The 15,879-nt window shown below is 41.0% G+C and overlaps 1 protein-coding gene across 1 annotated transcript in view; it reads left to right on the top strand.

Moving 5' to 3' along the window:
• Nucleotides 1–15,879, top strand: part of LOC136858171 (solute carrier family 22 member 2) — a 509,914-nt gene that overhangs the window by 435,494 nt on the left and 58,541 nt on the right. The window contains exons 15-16 of the mRNA XM_067137526.2: nt 710–864; nt 14,708–14,876. Of these exons, the coding sequence (XP_066993627.2) occupies nt 710–864; nt 14,708–14,876 (324 nt within the window). The remainder of the gene's footprint in view (nt 1–709; nt 865–14,707; nt 14,877–15,879) is intronic.

Genomic DNA, 15,879 nt, shown 5'->3' with positions numbered 1-15,879 from the left:
AGTTAAAATCCTCGAGCTGGCCGGTAATTGAAACCAGGACCCTCTCAACCGAAGTCCAAAAAGCTGACCATTCAGACAAGGAGCCTGGCATTATTACTATTTTATTATTATTATTATTATTATTATTATTATTATTATTATTATTATTATTATTATTATTATTATTTTCATTGCCCTGTCTCAGTCTCATCCTTGGCTTCGACAATATGAAAGTGACTGAGGTATGAACGATGCTAGTAATACCATTCCTTATGCAGCCAATCCCTCTTATGAATGGTGTGGAAATATCGCTCATAGGGTCAGTTGATGCGTGCATTTCAGTGGGCTTGGCAGACTGATATGTAATAGCAAACTTCTGGCTCGGTGAGGTAAGCAACGGGAAACTACCTCGCTCCTCATTTCCCTAGTATGCCTCTTCAGTGACGCCTAGGCTGTTTATGGCAGCTGTTGGCAGAGCTGTGGAGGATCAAACCAGCCTTCGGGCTGAATACCCAACATACACATACATCATCATCATCATCACTGAAGAAACTGCAAAGACTAACTTATCAGATAATTCTGGTGCATTCTGTAAGTACAGGGGATTGATCAGCACATTGTTCCCAGAAGTCACAAAAACCAGAAAATCCCTACTGGTTTTTGCAGCATTCGATCTTACACTCCATAGCCGGACATTAGAAAATCTCTTGATTCATTCAATCTGTTCCAGGATGGGTCGCAAGACAACACTGGTCCTGTCGACAATCGCGTCCGGAATTTTCGGGCTGGTCCGATCTTTCTCTGGAGATTATATATTCTTCGTGGTCATGGAATTCTTGGAACCTGTGTTTGGAGTCGGGATGTATACATCAGCCTTCGTGCTTTGTAGGTATCAGACTGTATGTACTAACACACTTCTAAGTGATGATATGTTGTCACAACATTTTGTAGCAGTGTTGTTTTGGGGGAAATATTTACATAGCCTATCTTTCATGCTCAGAAATAGTTTGTTAAAGCAATGAACAAAATACTATTTTCACCTTTCTAATACGTAGCCTGGAGCATCTGAAATGTAATATTATTAATAAATGGAAGTCGAAGTGTAGCGACCTGAAAAGGTAAGTACAAGAAGTGAAAAATAGACGTGACTTAATTCGGTACTTCCTGAGCAGAGGCATGCAGTTCATTGCCGACGAGCTGGGTCGTTTCGAGCGAGCTGGCGGATTGTCAGATTGTGTTGTATGTTGCGTATTCAGTCGTAGGCTGGTTTGATCCTCCGCAGCTCCACCAGCAACTGTCAACAAGAGTCTACGTTTAGCCCCTGCGATCTAAGTATGGCTCCACGCCGAATACTTCCCAATGGACCCGAGAGTTATCGAATGCACTCCGTACTTCGGCTTGTTTCGTAATGTTTCGAGCGTAGACTTGCCTGGGGGTGGAAGTAAATTACCCGCCTCCCTCTGGAATTCCAGCTGGCGTTTAGTGTGCTGCCTGGCGTCTTTCTTAATTGGTTTGTAGTGGTAGAAGGAATAATCTTTAACAGGTGATATATGTGTCGTAAGTTATACGGTTCGTACTATCAGTTTAAAAATGCCAAAATCATATATCTGTTCGGAATGTGGAAACAGCTACGATTATAACAAAAAATCTTAGGAAATACGTGTCAAAAGTACATCCAGACAAGTTAGGTGATAAAGCTCCCCTTAAAAACAGCAAGAAAACATATGCTTATAAGTGTGAAATTTGCGACAAACAGTTCAATAACCAGTACATTTTTAAACAACCTGAACGTCAATTTCACGAGAAGAGGTTGCAGTGTGCATTGTGAAGTTTTACAACCGCTGTGAAGGAAAGTTTTCATGAACACTTCGAACATTGTATTTCCGTTAAGCTGGAACGTAATAAGTTTCCTACATTGCAAGATTTTCTTCAGTGGAAGGAAGAAACCGAAAAGAAAGCCTTGGTTAAATATGTTAAAAAGCGTGGTTCGCACCGTGATTATCATCATCACTGAAGAAACTGTAAAGACTAACTTATTAGATAACTCTGATACATTCTGTAAGTACAAGGGATAGATCAGCACATTGTTCTCAGAACTGACAAAAACCAGAAAATCCCTACCGGTTTCTGCAACATTCGATCTCACTATCTTACACTGCATAGTTGGACATTAGAAAATTTCTTGATACATTAAATCTGTTCCAGGATGTGTAGCAAGACGACACTGGTCCTGTCGAGAATCGCGTCCGGAATTTTTGGGCTGATCCGCAGCGAGGAAGAAGTATGGAAGCGACTGTATTTGTATCGATGGGACTCATGGAATGAATAATTATGGTTTCGAACTGACCACACTTCTTGTTCTAGACGATATGTGACAGGGGTTCCCATGACAATGATACTAGACATTACTATACGTACCATCGTTCAGGACATTAATCTTCTGAAATTACAGGAATTAGACATATTAAAACACAAGAAAGCAACAAAATAAATGGCAATTGACCTTCAGGTATGCAGGTACTTGAGTTTGAGGATGGAACCTGTAGAGTTGATTGTATACCAACACATGCAGGACATGAACATGATGTAGCTCACCTGAGTCTAACAGAATTGGAAAAAAAGAAGCCTGGCTACAGACATCGCCAACAAAATTTCGTTTGATGCCGTACTAGACAAGGTCCGCGAATTACTTTCAGACTCTATAGATCGGATTCACCTCTTAACAAAGAAAAACTTGTACAACATTGAACACTGCTTCAACTTGTCTTCCTCGTCCGTGAGGCACAATAATGACGGTAAATGAAGTAAATTCTAGTGACAATCCATGTGTTCTGTAATATAAACCCCAAGACACAGTGAATAAAAAACACCCAGGATTAATGGCAAGTGATTTTGTGTTAATTATCATGAACAGTGCGCAGCGGAAATGTTGAAAAAGTATGAAAGCGACTGTATTTCTATCGATGGGACTCATGGAATGAATTATATTATTGTTTCGAACTGACCACGCTTCTTGTTCTAGACGATATGAGACAGGGTTTCCAATGCGGTTTTCTCATATCTAATACAAGTGATCAATATGTCCTTTGTGTGTAAGAGAAGAGGTTGGAAAGTTAACTCCTAAAGTTTTTATGTCTGATATGGCAGAATCTTTCCTCACGCCTGGATTTCGATAATGGAGCAACCAGAAATGCGACTCTTCTGGTCCTGGCATGTAGACAGGGCTTGGAGGAAGAACATTTCAAAAGCAAAAGGAAAGAAGAAGCAGGTTGAAGTATACAAACTTTTTAAGGATCTTAATTCTGTAAAGAGACAGCACAGCTTCTGAAATCATGGTTCCAGGTGAAATAAAACAACTGAATGAGGATCCTGATACAATTGAATTTGCCATATGTTTTCGGGAACGTTTTCTGAAAATGTGAAGTCATGGACTTATTGTTACAGAATAAACGGTGGTCTGAACACAAATATGCACATCGAAAGAATGCACAGGACACTAAAATATATATATATTTACACGGTAAAAATGTCACGCGGCTAGATAAAGCAATTTATGCTTTGATGACCTTTGTCAGAGATAAGTTGTTTGATCGGTTGGTGATACTTACGAAAGACAAACTGACGAGTAAACTTAAAGATCTCAGGAGCAGACACAAATCAGGTTTGCAGGAAAATTCAGGCTTGATAATTAAAGAAGCAAATGGATGGATAATTCTTTCATCTTCCGATATCAAGGAGAACTATATCGTGCAAGAAAATGTTTGTAACTACAAGTGCAAGTTATTCTGCGAGGAATGTAGTGCCTGCATTCATCAGTACAACTGCATCTGTGTTGATTCCGCCATAAAATGGAATATGTACAAATATATCCATAGCATCTGCTTGCTCAGAATCAGCCAGAATGAAGTGTCCAGTTCGCTGTATGATGATTATGGCGATTTATTCGTTCATACAGATGAACACTGTGCCACTGAGAAGGACAATATTATAAAAGAGCTCACGAAGAAGGGAAATAAGCAATCTGCTCTAGCTTTGGATACTGAAAAAAAAAGAGAAGCTAACCGAAGAGTTTATTCAGTTAATTAGAGAAATAAGATCAGAAAATAAAATCATAGTTCTTAAACGCCATATGGCATCACTAAAAGCGACCCTAGCTGCTGTTCGTTGTAATGGAAGCCGCGAACCCTTGAGGAGAGACAAATCGGTACCTCTGGCAAGCAAAAAATGCATAGTGTGACAGAGGAGATTGTTTTCCACTAAATGGAAAAAGGAAAATAAGTGCTCAACTATGAGGAAACCTGACGGCACAGAGGTACTAATATCGCTGTTTCCTTACTTCAGGGAAATTGACTGTCCCCAGTCTTGTGTATATAGTGTAATATTGTAGTGTGTAGCGTGGATTGTTATTAAAAAGTGTGTTTTGTGTAGGGCCCAGGCCCACTGTAATTGGCAGTATTATAATAAAAATATTACGTGTACAAACTATCGAAATAAACTTTTGTGATCAAACCGTGGACACCGAGGTGAAAAACTAGAAGCCCAGGAAGCAGCATCGTCAAACACACCAGGTATGCATGTATGGTCATCTTAATATTTCTTGCCCGTGTTTGAGCCTGCATTTTGTGATATTTGTCATTTTTAAAATTCTTGCCTGTGTTTGAGCCTGTTTTTTAAGATATTTGTCATTTTAACCTTTCTTGCCTGTATTTGAGTCTGCTTTTTGTGATATTTGTCACTGTAGCCTGTACGAGTGAGAATTTAAACAATTGGAACTGACCGCCGTAATAGGAAGAGTAACTTACAATCGGTAACTCTCGGGTCCGTTCGTAGGCGTTCGGCGTTAGAGCCACACTTACATCTCGATAACTCTCGGTTTCATTCGGAAGTATTCGGCGTGGAGCCATTGTTACATCGCAGGGGCTAGACTTTTGTCAACTGTCATAGATAGCCTAGGCGTCACTGATCAGGCAATCCCATAAATGGGATTGTAAATGAAGGGTACATATCTCTACACATGGTTATGAGGGTATTTAGGGTTCGAGTAAGGATGTAAAGGAGAGGGCATACAAGTCTCTGTTAAGACCCCAAATATAGTATGGTTCCAGTGTATGGAACCCTCCCCAGGATTGCTTGATTGAAGAACTGGAAAAAAAAAAAAAAGCAAAGGAAAGCAGCTCGATTTGTTCTGGGTGATCGCCGACAAAAGAGTAGCGGTACAAAAATGTTGCAAAGTTTGTGCTGGGAAGACTTGGGAGAAAGGAGACGAGCTGCTCGACTAAGTGGTATGTTCCGAGCTGTCAGCGGAGAGATGGCGTGGAATGACATTAGACGAATAAGAATGGTGTCTTTAAAAGTACGAAAGATCACAATATGAAGATAAAGGTGGAATTCAAGAGGACAAATTGGGGCAAATATTAGTTTATAGGAAGGGGAGTTAGGGACTGGAATAACTTACCAAGGGAAACGTTCAATAAATTTCCAACTGGGTGACTGCCCTAAATGCAGATCAGTATTGATTGATTGATTGATTGATTGATTGATTGATTGATTGATTGATTGATTGATTGATTGATTGATTGATTGATTGATTGATTGATTGATTGATTGATTGATTGATGAAATGAGGGGTGAGGTAGTTTTCCGTTGCTTTCTTCGCCGAGTCAGACGTTGCTATTACATATCATTCTGCCAAGCTCACTGAAATGCATGCACAAACCGATCCTATGAGCGATATTGTCATACCATTCATAAGAGGGACTGGCTGTACAAGGAATGGTATTACTACGAGGGTTGTTTTTTTTTTTTCTTCAACCTCCGATCATGCATGTAAGTAAACAAGAAATAGTCGAGAGCCAGATCTGGGCATGGTGCGATCACGCAACATCCCCTCCGCAACCTCTGCCACTGTCGGCTCCAATACGCCAGTCATAGCCAAACTACGGACAATTGAACATGGCCGCTAAGACTGATACACCCACCAATTGTGAGCTGCAAACTGTGATACGTTTTCTGCAAGCAGAAGGATGTAGCGTTTCCGAAATCCATCGCAGAATGTGTGTAGTAGTATGGTATGATGAAAACTGTATGAGTGGTGGTAGTGTACAGGAATGGTGTCGGAAAAATAAAGAAGGGCGAACAGACATCCATGACGACGGTGGGCAACGACGAAAGTCTGTCGCTACCATATGCACGGTTGAGCGTGTTGATGAGTTTGAAGGCATGGTTGGACCGACAACGCTTCGCCACCAACGAAGAACTTCAGGAGGCTGTCCAGACGCACTTTACCTCACTGGCGGCAGACTTCTTTGCAATGGGCATCGCAAAGCTGGTGTCATGGTACGAAAAAAGCCTAAAAGGTTTTGGCAATTATGTAGAAAAATAAGTATGAAACTACTAAACCTTTAGTAATAAAATCATTTTTTATGTCTATGCGTCTTTATTTTATAGCCCATCGGAGGTTGGAAAAAACAGCCGTCGTACCATCGCTCATACCTCGGTCACTTTCATATTGTCAAAGCCAAGGATGAGACTGAGACAGGTCAATGAAAGTAAAAAATTTATTCTAGCCCATATTAGAAGACATACTGCACTGTAAACACTACATCTCGCCAGCAAAGGCATATTGTCACATTGTCTAAGCAAATGCAACTCGCCATGTGGTGCGCAGATCCCTGAGCTGGATAGAAAAGTGACCTAACGCGCTGACTTTGACTAACCTTAAGTCTGAACCACGCACAAGCACTGATGTAATGAAAATTCAATTTCAGACTTACATTTTAATGTCACAATAATATAATGGGGAAAGCATTTCTTCTTTGGTACCTGATCAATGCTTATATTTGCTGACTAGTAGACAAATTTCACATATATATGTGTGTGTGTTTTATATTATATATTATAACCGTTCGTGGATGTAAGTGGTTCGAAGTGAAATGTTTTGTTTTCAATTAAACCTCGGCTAGTGTCAACGGATTGCAAGAGATTCCACTCACGAGCATGGTCATTCGGCGAGTACCGGTTATATCCTTCTTATTCAACGTCAGGCTCATATACACAGAGTAAATTCTACGTCCCACCATCTACATAATGCTATTAAATCACAATTTTAGGGAATGAGAATATCTATATATATAATAAGAGTTTTGTCTGTACATTGCTCGGAATTTGAAAAGAATGGTAGGCCCTATTTCTGTATCGGTCATGTCCACAGTAACTAGGAAATGTACTGTTTACTTTTCCGTAATTTATGTCTGTCTGTCTGTCTGTCTGTCTGTCTGTCTGTCTGTCTGTCTGTCTGTCTGTCTGTCTGTCTGTCTGTCTGTCTGTCTGTCTGTATGTATGTACACGCATCACTAGAAAACAGCTAAAGAGAATTTAATGAAAATTGGCATGCAAAGTTGGGGAATAAGTCGCTACAATCTAGGCTATAAATAATTGTAATTACGCTGAGTGAAATGGTAGTTTAGGGGAAGGCCTAACATCCAATTCTTAAATATTTACGTCATCAGTGGTCCTATCTCATTGAAAACTGGTATACAAAGTCGGAGAATGAGCCACTACAATCTAGGCTGTAAATCATTTTATTTACGCTGAATAAAATGATAGCTTAGGGGAAGGCCTAAAATTAAATTCTCAAATATTTATATTATTATTGGTCGTATCAATAAATACTACATAATCAAAGTTTTATAGAATTAAATTTCCGACCATTTATGTCTTATACATTTTTACCGTACCAGATATGATAAGACAGATATTCATGAATTTGTATTTTTGTTGCTAAGTCCATATCGACGCCGAGCTACGAGAAAACGGGTCAACAGAATATAGTGAAAATCGGTATATAAAATCGGGGAATAAGAAACTATAGTCTAAGCTATAAACAATTTTATTCACCCTGGATGAAATTAACGCCAGATCAATGTTCATATGTTAATGAAAACCAACAAAGGTTAATCAATATGATATTTTTTATTCTCAATCATGTTGTGCAGTTGAATGATCATTATACCATATTTCACGTCCCGGAGCGCATACCCCAACCTTACGCTCGAATAATTATAAAACCGCACAATCTTACAAACCCCGCACCGTCACAGATTGACAGGTCATTTTCACACTCACTAGAGCATGTGGGTGATGACCACATACTAGGCAGCCACGAACACACGATGCCCTAGGTCAGTAAGAGCTGAAATACGCGCAAATCGCGTTGTAAAATGTGTGTGGTTTAGCGAGGAAAATGTTTTCCTCGTGGTATTTAGAGATGTCCAACCGGCCATCATACAGTGCATGGAAATGGTGACTGTAACGAAAATTGGGACCTTTTCCTTGATGTCTGTGTTAGCCATTATTTGGTAGCGAATGGCACTTTATTCCCTCATAAACAATCCTAAAAGATTACATGGGTCTCACCAGATCATTTTACAGAAAACCAGGTAGACTACATCGCCATGAGTAGAACGTTTAGAAGATCATTGACTGATGTTTGGGTAGATGAATAGATTAAATAAAAGAGGGGCAGATATTGGAAGTGATCATCACTTGGTAGTTGCAGAATTTAGAATGAAAATTGTAGCAAGTGAAAGGAAATTCGAAAGGCGAAACAAGAAATTTGATTTAGGTAAATTGCAAGATGAACGCAAAAGGAAAGAATTCCAGAGAGAATTAAGAATCCGCGTTGAATCTCTTGCTGTTGAACTAGAACTTATGATGGATGTTGAATTATCATGGAAGAAAATTAAGGACACATATATAGAAGTTTGTGGGAAGGTACTTGGATTTCACAATTATCTCAAGAAGGAATGGATGTCTGATGGTACTTGGTAAAAATAGAGGCTAGGAAGCTAGTTAAGGCAAAGATTAATATGTTTAAAACAAGACAACAGAAAGCCGCAGCACAAAAGGAATATGTGGAAGCTGATAGGAGTGTGAAGAAAAGCGTAGGGAAGGATAACATACAGTTGGTAGATGAACAAGCATGAATGGCAGAAGAGGCATCAGCAAGGGGAGATGCTAAGGAATTGTGTAGTATCACAGTGAAGGAGAGGATTTATCAGGAATAAACCCGTTGAAAACAAGAGAGGTAAACTACTGACCACCCCGGAAGAAGAGATACAGAGATGGAAGGAACATTTCTCAGAGTTGGTCAATAAAAATAGAGATATAGAAGAGAATGGTAACCAACAAACGGAACCAGTAGATAGTGACCCAGGAATAAATTTACATCCTCCAACCTGTTCAGAAGTAGAGAAGGCCTTGAAACGGATAAGAACTAGGAAGGCACCAGGTATGGATGATATCGCGCCAGAAATATTTAAAGCAGGTATTGAGACCGGCAATATTATTGCAGCCTCTGTTTTAAAGGAACTGGAATGAAGGAAATCTACCAGCTGAATGAAAGAAAGGCCTGATTGTTAAGGTACCATGGAAAGGGGATATTATTAAGTGTGATAATTGGAGGCGAATTCCATTGTTGTTGGTACCAAGTATGGTGCATTCAAGGATCATTTTAGAGCGGGTGAAGGATGTTGTGAAATTGCGTCGTAGAAGGGCACAGGCTGGTTTTTGTAAACACCACAGCTGTGTCGATCTCAAAAACACACTGAGAATTATCTTGGGACAAAGTACAGAATGGCAGAACACCCTCTAATTGACCTTCATTGATTTTAAGAAGGCCTTTGACTCTGTAGAAAGAAGAGTTATGTGGCAAACACTTGAAGAATATGGTCTACCACGAAATATACTGAATCTTATAAAGGATATGTACAAAGGGCACTGGGAAAGTTTTGCAATGTGAGTGAACGCTTTAGACGTTTTCAAAATAATTTCCACCACACTCAATACACTTCTCCATACGTCGAACCAGTCGCTGAACCAACTCTGCCACTTTTCTTCGGTTACATTTTCACACTCTTGATCGCTTGCTACCAGAAGCTCCTCGTCGGATGCAAAACGCAGCCCTTTCAGCTTCATCTTCACTTCTGGGAAGAGTGCGAAGTCACATGGGGCAAGATCAGGACTGTATGGAGGATGATCAAGCACAGTCAACCCTGATCTGGCAAGAAAATCCATTGTTGCGTTAGCACGATGTGCTGGAGCATTGTCGTGGTGCAAGAGCCAAGTGTTGAGCCGTGACCTTGGACGGAGCTGCTTGAGAGTCTGGATGACTTGAGGCAGACAAGTCTCACTGTACCACTTCGCAGTAAATGTCCTTTGTGTTTCTAGCACAACCCGAGTCAGGATACCCCGTTTAGTGAAGAATACTGCAATCATCCTTTTCTTCACTGACCTCGACTTTCGCATAGTCACAGGAGTACCCTCATATTCAAACAGCCACACCTTGTTCTGGGATTTTGTTGGGACATCGTAATAATAAAGCCAAGTTTCGGCACCTGTATCGATGCTACTGACGTTACGCGAAGTCCCATTTTCAATCTGTTTTAGCATTTTTCGGCACCATTCCACTCGATGTGTCCTTTGTTCCTTTGAAATTGAATGGAGCACCCTGCAAACATGGAGATGGTCATGAAGAATTAAATGAATAGCTGGTACAGGGATGTGGAGGGTCTCTTCTACCTGCCGGTATGTCAACCGCCTCTCTTGCTGCAACATTTTCCTCACAGCTTCAATGTTTTCCTCAGTCACTGATTCAGACGGTCGCCCAGAACGAGGATCGTCTTCAAGCCCAAAACGTCCGCTCTGGATTTCTTTGTACCAGCGGAAAATTGTTGTCCGGTGTGGACAGTCTTTCCCCAGCACAGGAATCATTTCCTCCAGGCACTGGTCAACAGTTAATCCACGAGCAAAACTGTAGGGGATAATTGCGCGATATTGACCTTTAGACACACGGACATCTTAACTTGCTTTCAATCCCACTGCTTGGTAGCAACTGGTGTGAAGGTCGCGCTTTGCTGTCTTCTAGACCGGTTTTCACACCTCTTTTCATCCCGCACCATAATAGGGGTGTCCAGCCAACCGTTTTTGCGTATTGCAAAATGTTCCTAGTGCTCTTTGTGCGAGGGTTATAAATGTCAGGTTCTGCATATGGGAGATCTTACTGAGCGAATAGATGTGACCTCGGGAGTTCAGCAGGGCTGAATTTTTCTCCGACGCTTTTTCTACTTGTGTTGGATAGTGTGCTGAGGATAGTGTTTCGAGGTCGGAAACGGGGTTCCAGTGGGGCTTACAAGATAGGTTAGAAGACCTTATTTTTGCAGATGACGTTGCCTACTGGCACAACGACTCAGAGATATGGAAGAGAAGATTAAGCGGTTGAAGGCGGAGGCAGAGGAAGCTGGACATAATAAAATATTAATAAGGCCAAGGAGATGACGGTCAATTTCAAGATTGATGATAAATTGTCTATAGATGATAAAGTGATACAACAAGTAGACTCCTTCGTATATGTTGGGAGTATGGTTACTACAGCTGGAGGAGAAAAAATATTAAGAGTCGTATCAAGGAAAGCAAATGGTGCTTTTGTTCAATTGTATCCTACTGTATATGGAGAAATAAGATTTCTAGAAAGACTAAGCTACTACTTAATACAAGTGTTAAGTCTGTTCTGATTTGAATCTGTGAAACGTAGAAAGTTGCCCAGAAGACGACTAAACAACTGCAAGTCTTCGTGAAACGCTGTCTAAGACATATCATCAATGGAAGGTGGCCGGGCGATATTTCAAATGAAGAGCTATGGGAAGAAACTAATCAGCAGCCAATTGAGATACAGATAAGGGAGAGAAAATGGCGTTGGATGGGAAAGACTTTAAGGAAGCCCGCTGGAGCCATTCAAAAGAGAGTGCTCGATTGAAACCCGGAAGGTGCTAGAAAGTGCGGACGTCCGAAGGAGAGGTGGAAAAGGGCAATCGAAGAGGAATGTCTAGCAGTGGGAAAGACCTGGAAAGAAGTATAGATGTTAGCCAACAACAGGAACAGATGGAAGTCTTTCACGAAGCCCTATGTTCCAGGAGGAGCAACAGGAAATAAGTATGTTATGCATTATAACAAAATGATGTCCGGGGTGTTTCTGCGTACGGCGAGTAGTTCTCCCAAAAATCCATGATAATGAAATCGCACTGTGGAAGAACATTCAACGTAAGCAGTTCGGAGGCAGCACTAGACGTATCACGTGCCATTTCCGTCCTCTGCTGTTTCTAGCGACAGGGATATAGTTAGATGTGTTCACGCCCCCTCCATGAAACCGGACTAAAGTTATGTGCTGCCTGTCTGACCTTCACCTGAATAACAGCTGGCAGAGAGGTGAATTATCATCCGTACTAGTCGTACGCGAGTTACCTAGTAGTAGTATTTGAATAATGCCAGTGTATGAAAACCACGAATACCCTGATATACTGCTGGCGTATGATGAGGCACAACAGAATACGGGTCGCTCTCCGCGAATATATCGGGAAAGGTTTCCCAACAGATGGGTGCCGAATCCAGCAAAGATACTTACTTAGTACAGCGTGTTCGCGATACTGGTTGTGTTACATCACACTGGCCTGAATGGCCACGTGCAATCCTAGACGCGGAAGAAGATATCCGGGCAATGGTAGACATGATCCCGGGGGCAGTACGCGTGGTATCACACGTGCCGTTGGTGTACCAACTTGGACCGTACGTAGGACACCGCATGAAGGGGAATGCATCTTTATCATATTCAACGGGTGCAGTGTCTCTCACCAGCTGATTACCCTTTTTTTGAGTCGCACCGAAACAAGATAGGTCTTATGACGAGGATCGGGAAGGAAGCGACCGTGGCCTTAATCAAGGTACAGCCGCAGCATTTGCCTGGTGTGAAAATTGGAAACTACAGAAAACCATCTTCATGGCTGCCAACAGTCTGGATTCGAACCTATTGTCTCCTAAATACTGGATACTGGCCGCACTTACGCGACTGCAGCTACCAAGCTTTGTGATGAGTAGTAGTCAAAAGTGGATTTCTGCCACTGGTTAATTGATCTAGCGCGCAATCCAGACTTTCTGTCGAATACATCCGGAAAGAAAACCTAGTCGCCGTGATTTTTGGCCTGAAGAAAGTTTATGATACTACCTGGCGATATGAGATTCTCTCCACACTAGACCAGTGGAAATTTCGGGGAAGTTTGCCAACGTTTATTGAGAACTTAATGTCCCTCCGGCTCTTTCGAGTTCGATTAGGGAGTGCATTTTCTCAATATTACGTTCAAGAAAATGTAGTTACACAGGGATCTGTACTGACTTGTGAGTGATTGCAGCTGAGAGCCGCTGATGAATGTGTGTCAGCGAGCCAGGAATGGCGTTATGTAGGGGAATAGAAAGTTCTGGAGACGGCGCATGAAAAATAGCGCTGGAAAGCTAACAATTAAATTACTAGAGAGAATAACAAAAGACTGAAAAAACATTCAAAGTAATCTTTAAAAAGGCCCTGAAGGACTATTGGTGATAACATCACATAAATAATTCAAGAAAGCTAAAATAATAAATTACAAAGAATAGCCAATCAAAAGATAGAGTACAGCGGAAGGATACATTATCGGTACCAATCAGCGTGAAAGTTGCTGATGACGTGAGCAATCATGCCCAGGTGATAGTAGCCAATCAAGAATCGAGAATTAATAGCCGCAGGGTCAGCATACCCGCCGAGAAAAGAAAGCAAATAGTTTCCATTAAACCTGTTGACATGCATGCACGCCATGAGGGAACTTATACTGTATCAGTGGAAAGCTACCCAAAATAGAAAACATGTTTAAGGTAAGATTAACATCAATAAATAATGAATTGAATCAAAAGCGAGAGGTACCGAGATTAATATAAATTTGTCAATAGACTGCACGCATGTTCATGTGAAGTATGAACCAGGTGACATCGAACGTTTCCCAGATTTAAGAGTCTGTGATTTTTATTTGCGGAGAAATTTAAAACAAATCGCGTTCAAGAAAAATCCATCTTCCTTGAAGCTCTGGAGAATGAAATCAGACGACTGATACGTGAAATTTCAGAGGCAGAGATATGCGTGTTTCGGAGTATTTTATGCCGATGCCATGTTTGTATCGAGAACGAAACGATTGTCATCGTTTTCAATAGTTGCTTTTATGATAGCCACGACCTATATTAGTTTTCACCTTTATTCAATATTAACTAATACCTTAGAAAACCAAACCCCATAGCACAACAACCCCGAAGGGCCTTGGTCTTCCAAGTGACCGCTGCTCAGCTCGGAGGCCTGCAGATTACGATGTATCGTGTGGTCAGCACGACGAGTCCTTTTGGCCGTTATTCTTGGCTTTCTAGACCGGGGTCGCTATCTCACTGTCCGATAACTCCTCAATTGTTATCACATAGGCTAAGTGGCCCTCGAACCAGCCCTCAGATTCAGGTAAAAATTCCCTGACCTGGCCGGTAATAGAACGCGAGGCCTACGGGTACGAGGCAGGTACGCTGCCCTACAGCGCAGGGCCGGCTTGACTAATAATTTAGGCCTATCGTAATTAAGCTGAACGCCCGCCTACTCTGTTACAGGTTACCGGTGAGTCTAGCAATGGATTGCGGGCAGTCTGTTCCCAGATGTCCTCTACATAGTGCGGTAACTTTTAGCTGTCTCTCTCTGTATTTTTATTATATAATCATTCAATAATTTGTGGAGTCTAGAACCACTCTGCTTTTACTCCGGACTCTTCATTCGTACAAAATAAACCCGTCAACGACGGGTACAAGAGCTACTAACAAAGTAACGATCATGTTACAGGTATGGAGCTAGTGGGACCTGAGAAACGAGTGCTGGGAGGAATGATTGTGAGTCTGTTCTACGCTCTGGGCGAGGCCTCACTAGGTGCCGTCGCTTGGGCGGTCAAGGACTGGCGGATGCTCCTCTGGGTTACGTACGCTCCTGCGCTGCTGCTCTTCGTCTATTATTGGTATGTATTGTACCCTTAGAAACATTGAATCAGCGGTAACATGGTCTAGGGTTCCGCCACGGCGCTCTGTAATAAAATATACTTACCGCTTGGAGACTCTCATCTGCTTGGGACGCCATCAGTTCTTTATAAGTTGGTATATAAGGGAATTCGATACTACGGGTACTATTGCCACTATATGAAAATGGGTCAGACTAAATTTAAACTACCGTACTTGAATCTATTATAATTGTGAAATTAGTTAAATTCCAAAAGGTTAAGTGGACAACTAAATCATTAAATCTACTCAAATTATAGAACAAAAGTCAATAGTTAGGTTACGCCATAAGCAACAATTCTCCATAAATCTCTTAACTAATTACTCTTACCAGGCCACATCAATTAAAAGGATTAATTAATTTGAAATTGATTGCTGACACCACAGGTGTGCAATATTGCTTAAATGATTGACGCAACTTTATCTTTCATTTTGAAATGTCAAATACGGTAATTATTACATAAGGTAACTCTTAGCACTCTTGCACTGAAATTTATGAATTGAAACTGCTCCAATAAACGACACGAGTTTCCTGAGAACACACTTCAGTTTGGGAGTTTACTGCTCCCTTTTATATCATCGTTATTTAAATTAGCGTACAAATATATATCGCCTCAACTGGCCTTTCATGACCTGGTATCGGATGGATACTCAAACGAAATATATCAACTTATTACATTACTGGTACATAATTGACCTGAGTTGGATATGAACTGAATACGAACTAACTATAGCCTGTATGATTAGTATATGAGCAAGTTGTAAACACTTATGAGCACTTATGATCACTGTGTTGTATACATGATTTCTGTGGGTTAATTTTATGAATAATTTTTATCTTTAGATCAGCTGAACAGACCTGCTTAACATTACATTAGTATTTTACACAGTCAAATATTTAACCCGATCGGGTCTTCATAATTCGCAGATTTTTTTACCCCAGGTACTAAAGAAATGTCTTAAAGT

This window comes from Anabrus simplex, chromosome 1 (genome assembly GCF_040414725.1).
Source record: "Anabrus simplex isolate iqAnaSimp1 chromosome 1, ASM4041472v1, whole genome shotgun sequence".
NCBI lineage: Eukaryota > Metazoa > Arthropoda > Insecta > Orthoptera > Tettigoniidae > Anabrus > Anabrus simplex.
Note: the sequence above shows the minus strand (reverse complement) of the source record. Positions and strands in the feature narration are given on the sequence as shown.